At 40.8% G+C, this 18,378-nt stretch overlaps 1 protein-coding gene across 8 annotated transcripts in view; it reads right to left on the bottom strand.

The window, feature by feature from the left end:
* The window catches only part of CDC42BPA (CDC42 binding protein kinase alpha), a 292,087-nt gene that overhangs the window by 25,922 nt on the left and 247,787 nt on the right, over positions 1-18,378 (bottom strand). For all 8 annotated transcript variants that reach the window (XM_039235880.1, XM_039235877.1, XM_039235878.1 and 5 more), the window contains 4 exons: positions 6,631-6,736; positions 3,471-3,607; positions 2,288-2,427; positions 716-797 (listed from right to left, as the gene is read on the bottom strand). In XM_039235880.1, the coding sequence (XP_039091811.1) occupies positions 716-797; positions 2,288-2,427; positions 3,471-3,607; positions 6,631-6,736 (465 nt within the window). The remainder of the gene's footprint in view (positions 1-715; positions 798-2,287; positions 2,428-3,470; positions 3,608-6,630; positions 6,737-18,378) is intronic.

Below are 18,378 nucleotides of genomic sequence, written 5' to 3' on the forward strand. Positions count from 1 at the left end.
GGCTGGCCTCATGACGTGCTTTGACCAACAAGAGTCATTATGCGTGTCTTAGGCCTGGTCCTCAAAAGTTCTGGCAGCTTCTTTGGTCCTCTCGGAGGCCAGCCATGTAGAGCTCAGCCAGATGAAAGACCACATGGAGAAAGTTCACAGAGATCGCCCAGGAAACAGCCAGCAGCAAGGTCCCAGACATGGGGGCAAGGTCATTTTGGGTATTCCAGCCCCAGCTGAGTGCATGTGAGTGACCCTAGCTGACAACACTTGAACTGTAGAGTCGGCCCACTGAATGGTACAAAATAAATCATTACTGGCTTAAGCCACTAAGTTTTGGAGTAATTACAAAGCAATAGAAATAAAACATTAATTTTTTACATGAGATTTAAAAAGAAACCTCTGTTTTTCAGAAACTTGAGAAACCTCATGCTTGTTCAATTTTCCATGTTGCATATTTGAAAACTGAATTGTGGCTCAAAAATCTCACCCAAGATGAACCCGATTTTAGAAGCCAAATATTCATGCTTTGCTCAGGTCTTTTGGTCATGAAATACTTACTTAGCACTAATTGTCTATACATTCAAGTACTGGAAGATATGAAACACAGTAAGAAATACAGGACTGGGACCTATTCCTAGTACGTTTATGATCTAAATGGAGGAATGAGATATATATGCGCTAAGAACCCATAATTCAGTGATCAAATTACAGCCCACATACTTACTCTAAATATGCACGGTATATCTTTCCGACTTGCGTGAATGACATCAGAAGCCAAGACTGAACTCACAGAAAACTCTTCGTCCCTGAAGGGAAAGGAAAACAGTAATGTCAGCGTATGTGGGTATGTGTGTGGTGTCTGGTATGTATCCAGATAACACACGCCAAGCAATCCTCAAAACTGACTTGCACAAAATGTCCAAATTGAATTTTTAAAACAAGTTGGTTTCTCCATCATCGTAATTGACAGTCCCTGAGGAAACTCGTTGGGAGTAACTTAACAGGGGCAACTGTACGAGAGCTGGGAGCAGCTGCTGGGCCAGGACGCGTACATGGAGAAGTAGGACCTGGACCCTGGAAGGTCCCCAGAGCCTCCAACACACCGGACCCCTGCCTCCCGCAACAGCTCGCAAGTGCCCACAACACGGCTTATCTGACATCTTCCTGTTCTCTCAACACCTGCAACAGAATTCCTCCACAGTAATGTATTCCTCGAGATTTCCTTTTTTTTTAAATTTAATTTAAAATTTTAAAAATGTTTCATTTATTTCTGAGAGAGAGAGAGAGACACACACACAGTGTGAGCAGGGGAGGGTCAGAGAAAGAGGGAGATACAGATTCCAAAGCAGGCTCCGCTCAGAGCCCGACGCGGGGCTCAAACCCACGAACTGTGAGATCATGACCTGAGCCGAAGTCAGACGCTCAACCGACCGAGCCCCCCCAGGCCCCTCGAGATTTCCTAACTCTGGTTCTTAGTATCGTCATTCTCTTGGTCTTGAAGGCTTGAGGCCTTTGTCTTGTCTTTGATCCTTCTCCCTGCCCTTCCATGCCCAGTCCCTTGGCAGACTCTGTTGGGCCTTCCTTGCTAACACCGCCCGCATCTACGTCCTTATCGTATGTGGGTATGTGTGTGGTGTCTGGTGGGGAAGGCAGCGCGGGCTGAGGCGCTGGCACGAAATGCCAGTGTGTGCCACTGCTGGAAACCCGCTCTGAGTCTTGGAGGAAAAGCTGGGCGGGCGCCCGTGTAGGAGTCCTTGGCGCAGAGGTGCCCGCGGATGCTCTGGGGGTGCGTCAGTCACTCAAGGGGAGCGCGGGAGTTATAAGAAGAGAGTAAAGGAGAGCGTGCCACGGGGCAGGGTTAAAACATGAGGAATGAGACCACAGTCAGCACATGTGCTCAATGTCTATCAGCTCATTACACAGTCCAAGAGCCTGTCTGATTCGGCCGTTTCTATGCCCTATCCTCACACTGGAATTCTGCTCCATGCCTTCAGGCCATGACTGAAATGCTATGTGTTAGGCCTTCATTACCCCATCTTTACGCTGGTCTTTTGGATTCAACCATTTCCCTGATGCCGTATCCCCAGCTCACTCTACACACATACATCAACCCGTCCTACAACTATACTTTGCTTCCTGTTTCTAATTACATTATTCTAGTAATATCAGTAAATTAGAATATTAACATAAAATCAGAATTAGACAAAAATATGGCAATATAATTAGATGAAAATTCAGACACTGTTTTATTCTTACATTGCAAAAGATACAAATATCTTCACTCTCAAAAGCTTACCTCATGTCAATCACCTGACTGACCACAACACTGGGCTGAGATGCTTTTCCTTCAGCAACGTCGTACAGGAAGAGTTTAAAGTCACAAACCACGGCCAATGCTCTTTGCCATCCTTTCTTCACCCCTGCTGGCTTAGGGATCTTAGACAGAGAGACAAAAACAATTCAAACTAAAACATCACTCATAGCCCCTTTAATTACCTATATAACCATACGATGAAACCCTAGAGATGATGTCTGTGTGTTCAAAGTCTGCCACTCTGGTTGTAAAGTGCAGAAGAAACACGTATATCATTAATAACTTAAGAACACATAAGAATACATTCCTCAAATACTAAATGACTTTTGATTCTGAAACATTTTTTAATGGTAAGATTTTAACTTTCACTAATAATTCATTCAAATAACATTCGTGGTGGGGGGTGCCTCTCTGGCTCAGTCAATAGACCATGCAACTCTTGATCTCAGGTTGTGAGTTTGCACCCTACGCTGGGTGTAGAGATTACTTAAAATTAAAATCGTAAAGAAAATTCATGGACTTCTACATAGCATAAAAGTCTAATTTGAGAGTAAGATGAAATGCAGCTGACGCTTTAAACGTTATTCAAGATTATGATAAGAATACACCCTTGATAATAGCTCACCCTTCATAAGCATATGCTATATCCCCAGCAAGACCAAGTGCTGAAGACTCCTTTATGGAGATTCCAACATCTGTTTGTTACAACGCAGGGGCAGTACAGAAAATTCTAGACATTCTGGAATTTATTTCCAAGCAAACACCAGGTTTCGTTTTCAAATCACAGTGGATGAAATAAAATTATGGATGAATTTTATTTGCTTGATTTTCTGTCAAGGGGTGTTTGTTGGGCGACTGGACTTAGTTTTCATTTTTTTCATTAAAAAAATTTTAAAATGTTTATTTTGAGAGAAAGACAGACAGAGTGAAAGTACAGGAAAGGCAGAGAGAGACAGAGAGAGTGGGAAACACCAAATCCAAAGCAGGCTCCAAGCTCTGAGCTGTCAGCACAGAGCCCAACGCGGCACTTGAACTCCTGAGCCATGAGATCATGACCTGAGCCGAAGTTGGTCTCTCAACTGACTGAGCCACCCAGGCGCCCCTTAGTTCTCAGTCATTAATCAACCTCAAAACATTAATCTAGACCCAGCCTGATCATACTTACCCTGACATGGCCTTCATATGCTGTTCCTATTCCTTTCTGTGGATCTATCCCCAGAGGACATTTTGTCTGCTCAGGAGGGACCGGACAAGCAGTCGGAGCTTTGTTTACACAAGTTATATGACATGAGAATCCGCACACTTTTCAAAGGGGGGGGGAGAGAAAAAAAAACCAATGTTCAATAGAAACTCACCTTTTACGAGAAGAAAATTCACTGAGCACTCATCACATGCAAGTTGCCATGTTAGATGAAGGCTCATCTATGGCTTTGATTTAAATAACTTTTCTGCCCTTTGAGGAGTGGATTCATGCACTTACGAATTAGAATTTCAGTAAGAAATAGTAAATACTTGTATGTATTACTGTTCTGTGTTAATCAAGAGAAACCCATACAGAGAAAAAAACATCTAAGCTTGTGAATACAACAACTGATTTAAATTTGGAATTCCAAAAAGTAGTTTCTGGAGTTCTCTCTCACTCTTTATCTCACTCCAATTTCCTATCTGCCTTCATAGTTCTCTTGCAAGGGCCACTGATGGACATGAAATTACGTGACATTTTTGTAACATCTGGCAAACTTTACCAGTCCCTCTTTTTGAAAATGAAATTTTTCAATTATTAAAAAGCCACAGATTAAGCGTAAACTTCAGGAGTTGTTAATATCATTACAGATACCCGAACTAGGGCTAAGATCATAATAATGGTTAACTTTATTGAGTGCATTTAATTTTTCTGTAACAATCTAAAAGGCACTCCTATTCATACATGACTTGCCCTGGGTCACAGGAATCCTAAGTGTCATTGCTAGAACTGAAACCCAGGCAGTCAGTTGGGCTGAGAGCATGCCATCTCTAATTGCCAATGATACCGCCCTGACACCTCTGATACTCATATGATAAACCTGGGGCTCGAAGAAATAAGATAAACAAAAACGAATGTGTAGTTTTCACTGAGACTTGGTTGGTGAGAATTAAACACTAAAATATTTAAAACAAACAAGCTTGTCGGAGGGGGCTGCAGACTAAGAATGTGTATTTAGACAACTCCTACTTCGAGGGTGGGTTCTGGACAATACCTGGGAAGGAGTAAGAGCAGAGACGGAGGGTGAGCATCTTGGGAGGACACACCCCCGGGAAAATGATCAAACTGCTGAAGGGCATTACGGGCCCCCGAGAGGCAGATGCACTAGCACAGACTGTCAAAGCACCACGCTCCCATACGACGTCTCCTTCACTTGTAAGTGGGGCGTCTAACAAGTTATAATTTGTTCTACTAACAGGCAAAAAAATCTCACCTCCCAACAGCAGCGGAAGCAATAAAATAACCATCCTCTAAAGGATCTAACATCAATCAACCAGGAAGAAATTAAAATGGCAGGACTCTTTGGAGGCTGTAACCACTTTTAAGAAAGCCTGGGCAGAGTCTAACTTAATGGTGCCCACAGCGCACCAGGCGGAGTTCTAGGGGTCTGTGGGGAAGACAGGCACAGTTTTGTGACAGGAGACTCAAGAAGGTGGTCTGGGCAGGCCTCAAACCCCCTTCTAGGTCTTTGCAGAGGACTCTGGTGCGTAAGAAATAAAGCATTAAGCCAAGTATTCTCTCTGACCGATTCTGAGATGACATCTGTAAGAGCGGGCTAAATCCAAAGTGAGACAAACGTTACTACAAATTCCCTCCTTTGGCATCCATCACACCTTCCTGGACAATGAAATGGGCTATTCCTTTCCCAGACTGCTTTGCTACCTTTACCTTTTACCTCCCCTGAACTCTGTTTCCTAAGGCTCTGTCCTCATACTTGGTCCCTTTTCAAACTGATTTTTCCTGGGAGACGTCATTCTCGTCCACCACTTTGTGCTCATAACTCTCAAATCTACTTTTTAACGCACACCATCTTCTTTGGCTCTAAATCCCTGCATCCAAAAGATGAGCTGAGAGGATTCCTTCTGGATCTTCTGAGCTACCCAGACACAGAACGCACTGCCTTAAGATGCTCTGAATTCCCCCCTTATCCAGAGTAATCAAATGCAGACCAGGTACAAGCACATTCTACAAGGGGGACACTTGCACCTCATGTCAAGGTCTCTTCCAGCCCTAAGAGCTAAGAAATGGAAACTAATCCTAGAGTTAGAATTAGCAACTGTTTTCTTACCTCTTTCATAAGATACACTAGTAAATGAGATATAAGGCACTGTTAAAGTGATTCACTTCATTTGATCACAAAAGGTACATTCTGACACGATTCCCAAACAAATAAATGTGTCCCAGTGCATTTAAATCATTTTCATTTCAGAAGTCCTGGGAAAAATAAAGTGGTGCCCAGACAAATATACTTTGTTTTCGGTTCCAATGACCCCTGATCGCTCATCTCTCAGAATGTGAGCTCCCTGAGGGCAGGCTGCGTCTTGTCTCCTGCCCACAACTACATCCCCAGCGCCCAGAAGTGTCGAACAGGTATTCCATGAACATGTGAGGGATGGATCATGTATCAGTGAGTGTGAGGAAGACCACTGCTATACATCCTGGGGATAAATGTCTTTTGAGCCAAAGTGGCACACATCTAGCACTTCTGAAAAGATACCAAATGGTCGACTTTTTAAGAATGATTTCAGGGTGCCTGAGTGGCTCAGTCGGTTAAGTGTCCAACTTCGGCTCAGGTCATGGTCTCGCAGTCTGTGAGTTCACGCCCCGTGTCAGGCTCTGGAGCCTGCTTCAGATTCTGTGTCTCCCTCTCTCTCTGTCCCTCCCCTGCTTGTGCTGTCTCTCTCTCTCTCTCTCCCAAAAATAAATAAAACATACCAAAAAAAAAAAAAAAAGAATGATTTCTCTTGTCAGAGAAATAAAACAAGGTTACAATCAAATGAAAAAACTTAAGGCAATTTTCACGCTCCAGGACCTCAAGCTCACCCAAATAATGAAACAAAGATGAATGAGACATTTAAATATATCTCCTCTGGAAGACTTTCCTAGGGGCTGGCTATCTAGTTTCGCCAAGGTGCTCAGTTTATTATCTGTATTTCTGTTATCAGAAAAAGCCCCAAAACAATAAACAAGCAAATGATTAGATAAAACAGACATTTATATACCTTTTAAGGAGAACAAAGTGTTTTGATTACAGTTTAGGGTGTCAATGTTAGGACTCTGAAGTCTGTCGGTCTGTCCTTACCTTCACAGGAGCAGCCCTGCCTTATGAGACCCACCATCAGGGAGGTGCACTGATGACATCTGGTAGGTGTGGTAAAAGATTTGACAAAAAACTGATGGGTCTTCCGCTGCAAAACAAATTCATAAAAAATATATATATTCCAATGATTAAAAACACCCATTATTTAAGAGATTTCCATAACGTGACTCTCTGGGCTCCACACGAGCTACTAGAATGTTTTCTAAATATAAGTGGGATGAATTATTTTCATTTCCCATATCTTTCTGTAATTCATGCCTTTCAAATATTTTTATTATTTATTTATTTATTTTTTTTTACAAATAGTTTATTGTCACATAACACCCTCAAGGTCCATCCATGCTGTCCTGAGCTGGGTGATGCTAAAACTAACCTAAGATGTTAAACGATAATCATTCTTGAATGACATTTCAAAGTTATAAACCGTGGCTTTTTTTCTTTTTGCTCACAAATGTTGATTCAGGATTTTTACAAATTCTTCAAATTATCCTTCAGCAAAAAGTTAGGTGAAAGGTCACATATTTATAGCTTTACAAATACAGAACTTTAATATGCTTTTAGTACCTTCTTTGGAAGAACAGAAAGTAACTGAAAATTCTTGTCCCCCCTATACGTTGAATATTTTATTTTCTGGGACCAAGAACAAATAATATGCTTAACACACCTGTGTCCTATGGAAGCAGGCGGTATTACCCACCCTTCCGTAGACAGATATGCACACACACTATTCTAGAGAGAGGGGCGGCAGCCTGAAACTTCTTACTGCAAACCCGGGAAAATTCTCAAAGTCTTCTCTGTTCTATCTGGTGGTAAGTCAACATAGACTTTAGTGATCTGGAACATGCCTCTCCTTTCCAGATGCACTCTCTGGAGTAATTAATAAATTACTTAGCTCCTCTGTTTTGCTCTCCTCATTCTATAAAATAGGATCAATAACAGTATCTACTTCATGGCGTGAACATGTGAACATACACAGTGCTGGAGCAGAGTAAGCATTCAGAACATATTTATTTTTGAAAACAAATTTGGCTATTTCCTTTTTTTACATTTGTGATGGATTTAAACTAGTAAGAACTTTATTCTATATCCCAATACCATGCAAATACCAACGCAATACAGGAGTCTTTATTTTAGTTAAAACTAACGTATCATATTAAAAACTAAAGGGACTATTCAAAGCTTTAAAACTTAAGTTACAAATAAGTTCTGCTCTTCTCAATATGCGATTTACACACCACAGAAGCTTACACGCAGCACTGGGGGCTGATTCCAAGGAGAATCCAGACCACCTCTGTATTAACTCTAAAACGAATCCTGTGTGGACTGAGCACCAACCAACAGACATGGTGCCAGTAATTCATACACATCATCTCATTTAATGGAGATAATACTCCCCGTAAAGATGGATAATGTTTCCTTGAGACTCAGAGAAAATAATCAGTTACCGATGGACATACAGTTAATGGTAGAGTTAAAATTCAAGCTCACGTCCGTCTGATTCTGCCATCTCACAAAAGTCTGATCATTCTAAAATGTGTAGAATATGCTCCTTAAAGAAAATCAAACCCCAACCACGTAAAACATAGTTAGGTCAAGACTAAGGGCTTATGCTAGGGCTTATCCATGCCTGTGATAAAAATACAAGCACCTCATTTGTTAATATCATATAAAAACTTGCTCAATATTTCTCCTGTATACCAATTTTTACTCTTAATTCTTAGTTTTGTATTTATTATTTTAATTTTAGAAAGAGCACATGTGAACAGGAGAGGGGTGGGGGTGAGGGAGGGTGGGAGGGGGGAGGAAGGGAGGGAGGGGAGGGAGGGAAGGAGAGAGAATCCCAAGCAGGCTCCACACTCAGCACAGAGCCTGACACGGGCTCGATCCCACAATCCTGGAATCATGATTTGAGCTGAAATCAAGAGTCAGATACTCAACCAACTGAGCCACCCAGGTGCCCCTTTAATTTTTTATTTTTTGAGGAACCATCCAGAGTAATTTTTTTTTTTTAGCATTTTCAGTTGTTTAAAATACATTAAAATGCAAAAGACACAAAGTTAGTTTCCTGATTTGCTCTGGAGGCTTTAATCACAACAAGACAACTGATAAACAGCTTAAGGTAGGAACTTCGTTCTTTCTTCTTCTAAGGGATAATAGACAGGTCTGAAATATCAGCAATAAGTTATTCTTCACAATACCCAATAAATTGCTAACAAAACATATTACACATTTTTTTTTCCAGTGATCCACTTAGGATGCCCTAATTTTAACTGAGAATGTGGGAAAAGAAAAACAATCTTTAGCAGAGTATTATTTAAGTGACCAGAGATCCAACTGGTAGGTGCTGATTAAATTGGGAGGGGGTGGGAGTTACTACACAGAGTAAGGGGCCCATCTTTCCCTGATCTCAACTAAGGACAGTACACAATCAAAGATCAGGAGTCTTGATGGCACTGACCTCTAGGCAACAGGCCGCAGGATTTTGGCTTTGTTTTTTGTGGGGGTGAGAGGGTCCGCGGCAGAAAGATACACGAATCCACTTCTAGGATCCAGATTACTTAGCTGCTGACCTTTCTAAGACCCTCTTTCCTGCCTCCTGGCCAGTATCTGATTCCTAATACTTCCCCAAAGGGTAGTTCGAGGAGGAGAGAAAGACGAAACATAGTCTGGGAAAAGGGGCATTAAACCGACAGTATGGGCCCAAACTAGAGTTTTTGATTATGTGACCATTTGGAGTAAACTAACAATGAACTATAAACTCGACATGTAAAGAAGTGGACAGAAAGAAGGGCTCTTTTCCATTCCAGTTTCGCCCGTGCTGCAGACCTCAAGCTACTCACTGGAGAAGGTACAATGTCTTTAACAGAGGCCGTGAGGACCCAGCAGAGCCATCGGATACACTGCTGATTTGGGAATTTTACCGAGGGAAAGTGACAAGATGTCTTCACCTCACATGAACCTTCCTTTTAAGATCAACCTTCAAAAAGGCTTTTTCTTTCCGTTTACACACTTTTATTTTGATACCATTATAGATTAGTTCCTTCTTCTTCTAAGAAATCTAGAGTAAATTTTATTTTGGGGGGAGGAGCATTAAGGGCACAGAACCTGGTTAATAGTTCGTCCCTGAAACACGATCACAGAGCTTGGCGCGGGCCTCACTCCGGTTGTCTTTGCCTCAATTGTTTTTTCCGTTTATCCCTGCTGCTCCACCCCTCCTTCCCCATGAGACGTGGCGCCCAGCGTAACGGGCTTCACATGGGCCCTTGGCTATGTATAGATCCTGATAATTTAGATACTTGTGCTTCTAGTGTAGATTTCACAGGGGCTCTGGGGAGCACGCCGGCCACTTTTCCATCTTTCTGCTACCGTCTGTGGCATCTCTGCCACGCTGCCGCCTGGATCTGTGTAAAAGGCTTTCCTGAATCAGGGAGGCTGCTGGGTCCTGTGGTGCACATCCACGCCACGGTGTCATGCTGCTCTCCGAGGGAGTGGATCATTTATACTGTTTAAAATTCTTTTAAAAAAATATTTATTTTTGAGAGAGAGACAGAGCGTGAGTGGGGGAGGGGCAGAGAGAGAGGGAGACACAGAGTCCAAAGCAGGCTCCAGGCTCCGAGCTGTCAGCACAGAGCCCGATGCGGGGCTCGAACCCACGAACCGCGAGATCATGACCTGAGCAAAAGTTGGACACTCAACTGACTAAGCCACCCGGGTGCCCCCATATCGTTTATACTTCTATTAGCTGTGTAAGAAGCTGTCTGTTCCTTCACGCCCTTGACGTTGTCTTACTTAATTTCTGGCAATCTGGGGAGTATAAAGTGACAGTAATTTTTAAAGGATTAATTTTTAATTTCTCCAGTTATCGACAAAGTTGGGCATTTCTTCACATGCTTGTTGACCATTATGATTTCCTTTTCTGGGAATTACTTATTCATACAGTTTACCAGTTTTTCAACTGGATTTCCAATCTTTTTCATACAGAGTTGCAGGAGTTCCACATTTTAGAGGTTAATCCCATACTGGTGTCACACAGTGCAAATATCCTTTACTAGACAGTCGCCACCCACGAGCCCCTATTAACCAAGCTTTCACTGTACAAACATCTTTAATTTTGACATGAGTCCAGCAATATTTTCATCTTATGTTTATGATATGAGATCTTATTTTCATTGCTTACTCAACAAACTTCTCCACGTGTTCTCCTATGCATGTTAATTTTTTAAATCAAACTGAATATATGTACACAGTTTAGAAAGTACAACAGTATCACTATGCTTAATACAAGCAGAGGCATCTCTCTGCCCTGAGTCCTCCTTCCTCAAAGTGATTTCTTTGAATTCTTTTAGCTGTTTGCTTCCTTCTGTAATGTACTTCCATATTTCTGGCAAAAACAAAACATAAACAAAAGCAAGACTGTACTGTGGTTTCTTGATTTGAGACATTGTATGGACTTCCTATTACGGAAGAGAAGGATTTGGCACTTATAACAGTGGCTCCCTTTGTGTTCCCAATACTATTATAGAGCAGTTTGGGGTCAAATTTTACATCTACTGTGTCAGTTATTATGATCTTGGAAATATTACGCAATGAGTCAAGAAGTTTACTATAGTTACATCTTTCCTGTGCAATCTTTTTATTTTTCTGAAATGAATGATGTCCTCCATCATTTAAAGTTAATTTTCTAGGTCTTTCTCATGAATTATCCCCAGATTCTCCAAAGGAACTACAAAATGCCCTAGAATCGATTTACCATGTAAGGAAGGAACCTTCCAGACTTCTCTTACCCATGTTCATGGACTTCAAATGTCACTCCTGGAGCCTCTTGCTTTCCTGCTCTGCTTTCGGCTGCAGACTTCAGTCTCTCAACCAGTCTGTGTGGGGTTCTCTCTCTTGTGGACCTTAGGCTTTCTCTTTCTTCATCTCCCCCCTTGTTATGCTGGGATTCATTTCTTAGTGGTTTACTTAGAAAGCAAAGCATGGGTGATACACTTTTAGAAGATCCTGATTTTCTGAAAAAGCTCTTATTTCCCCCCTCAAAATTGATGAAACGCTTGATAAGGAATCAAAGTTTCGAGCTTGAAATCATGTTACCTTACTACTGTCCTTTGCATTTTTCCATTAACAAGTATGACACCATTTTAGTTCCTGAAATTTTGTAAACCATCTCTGGGTGGTTTACAAAAGTTCTCCATATTCTTGGGATCTTGAAACATCACCCAGTGATGTGCCCAGGAGGAGGTATTTGTTGTCCACTGTGCTGGGAACTGGCGGGACTCCACGCACCCTGGACCCTTGTCCTTTAGTGACAGAAAGTGTCTATATTAATTATTGTACAATTTCCTTTTTTTTTTTTCTGTGTTATTTTACTGGAACTTCTTTTGTTTTGGATATTGGGTTCTCAAATTTTATTTTCTATTTTCTGTCTATCCTTTTGCTGTAAGTTTTAAGAGAGATTTTCTTAAATTTATGTCCCAATGCATCTAAAAGAATTTTTAAATGCTTGTCCTATCTTTAATTTTCAAAGGACTTTTCCTATTTTTCTGGTTATTCCTTTTTGTTTCCTTCTGCTTGGCACTGCCTCTTTATCCTTCAATGAAAATAGGAAAAATTTTTTGTTTCTTTGGATCTTTTTCTTTTGCTAGTCGATTTCATAAAATATCTGCTGATCTATGGGAACTTGTTCATATTTAAACGTGAGTAAAACAGTGGAGTAGAAGGATTTTTTTTTGGTTTATATTTTGGGAGCATGTGTGTGCCACTGATAAGAACCCAGCCGTCTCTTTGGGATTCTCAAATGCCATTATCCAAAAGCCTTTTCTGGGTCATTCAATCTCTTCAGAGAATCCACTGAAATCCCCCAAGGAGGGGAGGGAAGGAGGAGGCGATAAACCCACTGTCAACATTCCGGAAGCGAAGCAGGGGAAATGGGTTTTGGAGTTACCTTCAGTTTGCAGACTTTTGCAAAATCTCACTACTTCTAGTTCAACACCTCCCCTCTCTCACCAACCACGGAGCCTGGTGTCCTTCAGTCTGTGGTCTCTGGCTCGCTTATTTCACAAGATGAACATAGTGCTGAACTGGGGGTAAGCTGTCGAGGTTTGAAAGATGATCTAACAGTGCTTTGTGTGGACTTTGAACCAATTCCCCAATTCATTCTAGGCTCCTCTTTTCACTCCTGTCCCTCAAGGGACCTGGTGCCTTATCATTTTGGTTGATCTGAAGCTTGTCCTCTACGCATCCCTCAGGAAGGGCTTGTGGAAACAACGTTTCTTGAGTTCTTGCGCATTCCGTGGCTTTTATTTTTGACGAGTGCTTTATTATCCTTAAAAAAACCTAAAATTCTGAAAAATCTTTGACATTCTAAACTTATCAAATTGTTACATTAACTATGTGCAGGTTTTTTTTAATCAATTATATCTCAATAAAGCGGTCAAACACAAAGTCACAAAGGGGGAAAAACCTTTGACTCACACTTTCCTTGGGTATCTTAAATGTTACCCAATTGTTTTCTGGTGTACGGTTGCTACTGAAAAGTCTGACGACAATTTCATTTTCCTTCCTCCTTGAGTGACTTACTACTTTCTGCCTGCATGCCCAGTATTTTTCTTTTTCTTCAAAGACCAATAGCTTACTAGAATGTGTTTTGTTTTGTCTGGGTTATTTTCTCAGTTATGGTGTGTGCCTCTTTAATATGAGTTTCAAGTCTGCTTTAGTTTTTGTTTCAAGTCTTTATTTCAATTCAAGTTAGATAACATATAGGGTAATCATGTCTGCTTTATTTTGGAAATTTTTCTTGAATATAGATCTTTGTATTTTCCATTGCTTTGGTGTTATCTTTCAGAGACTCCTATTAAGTAAACATTGGCCCTTCTTTGCCTCTTTTTTCTGTCCATCCATCACTTTTCTCAAATCCTTTTCACCTCTTTTCCTCATTTTTTGATTAAAAAGTCTCCTTTTCCATCATCTATTTCTCTTAAGTGATGTACTGAATTTATTTACTCCCAAATTCCTTATAAGTCAGCCTGTATTTCTAATCATATATCTTAATTTCTAATTCTTTCCCTGGATTTCTGTCACCTCTCTTCAAATCTTGCATTTTCCAGCACTCATTTCTAAGGTTTGCAATTTCCAATTTTTATTTCACAGATTCTACTATTCCCTCAATTTCTTCTGAAATACTGATTGTAGTTTTGAATGGTTTCACAAACGGTCTTTCTGGTGCACTTCCATTTTTTGTTAAGATATGTTGCTCGTTAGTCTCGTTTTGTGTGTTTGAGGCTTGACTGTGATCATTTTCAGTTTCTCGGTTTTAAGCGAAATGACTTTTCCTGTACTTCTATGAGGGAGGGGTGGGCCAAGGTAATCCTTCTGGATCCAAGCCTTTGACTCTCTTTTCTATTATTTTCGTAACATGGTTTTAAAAAAAATGACCTCGTGCTTTCTGAGCTCTTCCTCCCCTCTTCTTCATTGTCTGGACCTTCTCTTTCCTTTCCTGGCTCAATTCTGAACCTACTCCCTGCTGGCCCTCTTTAGTCGGGGGCTATGATCTGGAAGGATATTCTGACCAGCTGCTTTCGAGAACTTACAGCCACAGCACTGGACCATCTTCCGACCATCTGGCCTCCCTTGCCCTCAGCTGCAGGATCGAGGTGCAAATTCACCTCAATGTCTTCTGTTCTCGTGATGCCCAACAGTGCAGGCTTGTGCTTGGTGGATTTCTGGCTTGGGGATTTTGGGGATTGTCATGAATCCCTCTGCTTCCCCTCTGTTTTTTTCTTGCACATTATTTAATACCATGGGGAGTCTTATAGATGACTTTTTTCCCCTGTCAGTTTGAGTTTTGAAGTTCATGGAAAATCTTCTCATCTTTTGTTCAGGTCCTTTTTTTTTTAAGTTTTGATATCTATTCAGTAGGACTGTTTTTATGAAGAGATTTAAAAACCACGTTGCCACGGTGACCAAGTTCCTAGAATCCTCCATTCCCTGGATTCTAAAGACTCACTGAAACGGATTTTTCATCAAAATGTTTTGATTGCATTTAAAAAGGTGATACGGAATCACATTGGCACGTGTGATGCGTCATAGTGCCCTACAGATAACAAGGGTATGTACGCCACCAATGCTAAGAGACAGCTCATTATCAGTTGAAACTGCTTTTCCCCAACTTCTAGTAAGTCTGCCCATCTTTTTTAAAAATTATTTTTTAAATTAAAAAAATTTTTATTTACTTATTTTTGAGAGAGACAGAGACAGCATGAGTGGGGCAGGTATAGGGGCAGAGAGGGGGAAAGAGAGAATCCCAAGCAGGCTCTGAACTGTCAGCACAGAGCCCAGCATGGGGCTCAAACTCATGAAACTGTGAGAGCACAACCTGAGCCGAAACCGAGAGTCAGAGGCTTAATTGACTGAGCCACCCAAGTGCCCCTGGCCATCTTTTCAGTGTCAGTCATTTTGATTTTCCATCTGCTTATACCTGGCTTTTGGCCAGTTACCTAATGCATACCTTCATTCCCTGGATTATGAAAGCTCTTGGTACGTGCAGGTATTAACCCTCCATCCTCTGCCCTGCATTTTCCCGACTATATTATTGGTCTGATGAGTGTGAGTTAAAATCTCCAATCTGTCTCTAACCTGCTTATCCCGAGTTATTAGTTCTTGCTTCCTATAGCTGAAGGTTTAACTGTTAGGCCCATACACATTCATGATCATTACCTTCTTTGTCTATTATGCCCTCTGTTAGTGTACAATGTCCTCTTTCACGTCCCTTGACATTCTACACCTTAAATTCTGTATTACAGTAAGTATCTGTGACTTCTACTTTCCTGTACTCTCTCCCCTTCCATACACCTTTGCTTTCAGCCACGTGGCTTCTCGTTAGTTCTTGCGGTGTGCTCACCCTGGGGAGACAGCCACCATGTAGGAAGTATGAGGCTGTCATCTGGGCAGACCATGAGCATGAGCCGCCCATCACTGGAGCAAGCTGTCCTGGACATGCAGCACAGCTGAACGTCCACACCCCTGCAACCCTTGGCTGACAGCTGGCCACCCTCCAAGGCAGACCCTTCGTGAGAACTTTCCAGGGGAGCCCTTCTCAAATCCATACCTGCAAAACTGTGAGCATCATAAAAAAAATTTTTTTAAGCCATTGGGATTTGAGACGATTTTCTGCAGTTTTCAGTACAGGTCACCATGTTTTCCTCTCTTCCTTTTCTTTCTTGCCTCCATTCAATTCATTTCCTTCTGCAGGTATGAAAATTATACATTCTATGTTTGTCTTCTGTTTATTTCTTTCAAAGTGCTGAGATCTATACTTGTGCTCACTTTCTGCATCAAATTACCAATATTTATTTAAATGTTTACATGATACTATTATGTCAGGTGCTGTGCTGACATATTTACAAATATTAAGCTTCTTTAAAACTCCAAGGAATCCAGTGAAATGGATACTATGGTTGTCCTCACTTTCTGATGAGGAAATGAAGCAGGGAAAGGTATGTAACTTGCTCAAGTCTGCCCAGCTAGTGTGTGACGGAGCGGAGCCTGTAATTCAGGAGGCCCTGCTGGAAACCCGCCATGGTAACTACCATGCTATGCTGTCTCTGCATCGCTTCCCCAAAGAGATAAATGCCTAACTGTGTTCACCTCATCTGAGCCTTATACTCACCTCCACTGTGTTTGTCTAGAGTATAATTCTGGACTTCTCTGAATCTATATTTCCTTTCTCTTTGATTTTTGTAGAGTGAGGGTCCTTGTGCTCATAGACCACAGCAAAGTTCTCTGAGATACCTATGCACCCTATTTCCCAAATCTCTCACAGTGGCCTTGTGTCTCTATACCTCTTTTTCATGGAGTACTTCCTTCAAGAATAGTTGCTTTTCTATCTTCCAGTTTTACTGAGATATGACTGACATAAAACACATCAGTTTAAGGCGTCTTCCACGATGGCTTGGTGTATGTATATAATGCAAAATGATAACCATAAGTTAATCACATCACCTCATATAGTTGCAATTATATTTTCTTGTGAGGAGAATGTTTAAGATCTACTTTCTTAGCAAGTTTCAAATATACAATACAGTGTTGTTAACTACAGTCACCATGCTTTCATTCCATCCCCAGAGCTTACTTATCTTATAACTGGAAGTCTGTACCTTTTGACCTCCTTCACCCATTTCCCTAATTTCCCAATCCCACCTCTGGCAACCAGTATGTTCTCCATTTCTGTTGAGTCTGAATTTTTAAGATTCTGCACATAAGTGAGATCATATAGTATTTGTCTTTCTCTGACCTATTTCACTTAACATAATGCCCTTGAAATTGTAAGACTTTCCTTTTTCCCATGGCTGTGTAATATTCCACTGTGTATGTGTGTGTGTGCACACACATGCACACATTTTTTAATCCATTTATCTGTCAACGGACACTTAAATTATTCTCATGTTTTGACCCCTGTAAATAATGCTGCACTGAACAGGCGGGTGCAAGTATCTCTTTCAGAGAGTGATTCTGTTTCCTTCAGATACATACCCTGAAGTGGAATTGTTGGACCACAGGGTACTTCTCTGTTTAATTGTATGAGGAACCTCCATGCTGTTTTCCACCAATTTACATTCCCACCAACAGTGCACAAGGGTTCCTTTTTCTCCACATCCTTGCAGACACCTTTTGGATGATAGCCATCCTAACAGGCATGAGGTGATATCTCATGGTCATTTTGATTTACATTTCCCTGATGATTAGTGATGATGAACACCATGTTACGTAGGTGTTGGCCATTTATTTGTGTATCTTCTTTGGGAAAATGTCGATTAAGGTCGTTGGCCCATCTTTCAACTGGATTATGTTTTTGGTTTTTGCTATTGGGTTGTAGGAATTCTCTTATATTTAGGATATCAATCCCTTACCATGATTTACAAATATTTTCTCTCCTTCTGTAGGCTGCCTTTTCATGTTGGTAATGGTTTTCTTTGCAGGGTAGAAGTATTTTAGTTTGATGTAGTTCCACTTACTGACTTTTGCTTTTGTTTCATTCTTTTTCTTTTGGTATTGAATCCAAAAAATCGCTAAGCCCAACACTCAAGGAGATTATCCCACTGTTTTCTTCTAGGAGTTTCATGGTTTCATGGTCTTAACATTCAAGTTTTTAATCCATTTTAAATTGATTTTTGTGTATGGTATAAGAAGGTGGTCCAATTTCATTCTTTTGCGTGTAAATGTCCAGTTTTCCCAGTATCATTTCTTAAAGAGATGATCCTTTTCCCATTGTCTATTTTTGGTGCCTTTGTCATAAATTAATTGACCATATGTATGTCCAGTAAAAAGGCATATTCATATTTATTTCTGAGCTCTCTATTCTATTCCACTGGTCTGTTTCTGTTTGCATGTCAGTACTGTACCATTTTGGTTACTATGGTTTTGTAACACAGTTTGAAATCAGGCAGTTGACATTTCCAGCCTTTTCTTTCTCAAGCTTGTTTGGCTATTCAGGGGTCTTTCATGGTTCCATACAAACTGTAGCATTGTTTTATTTCTGTGAAAAATGCTGTTGGAATTTTGATAAGTGCTGTAATGAATCAATAGATTTCTTCATGTACTAAACATACTTTAAACACATTAATTCCTCCAATCCATGAACAAAAAATATTTTTCCATTTATTGGTGTCTTCTTTTTAATTTTTTTCCTTAATGTCTGATAGTTTTCAGTGAACAAATCTACCTCCGTGATTAACT

This window comes from Hyaena hyaena, unplaced genomic scaffold, assembly GCF_003009895.1.
Source record: "Hyaena hyaena isolate Hyena2069 unplaced genomic scaffold, ASM300989v1 scaffold_103, whole genome shotgun sequence".
Taxonomy (NCBI): Eukaryota; Metazoa; Chordata; class Mammalia; order Carnivora; family Hyaenidae; genus Hyaena; species Hyaena hyaena.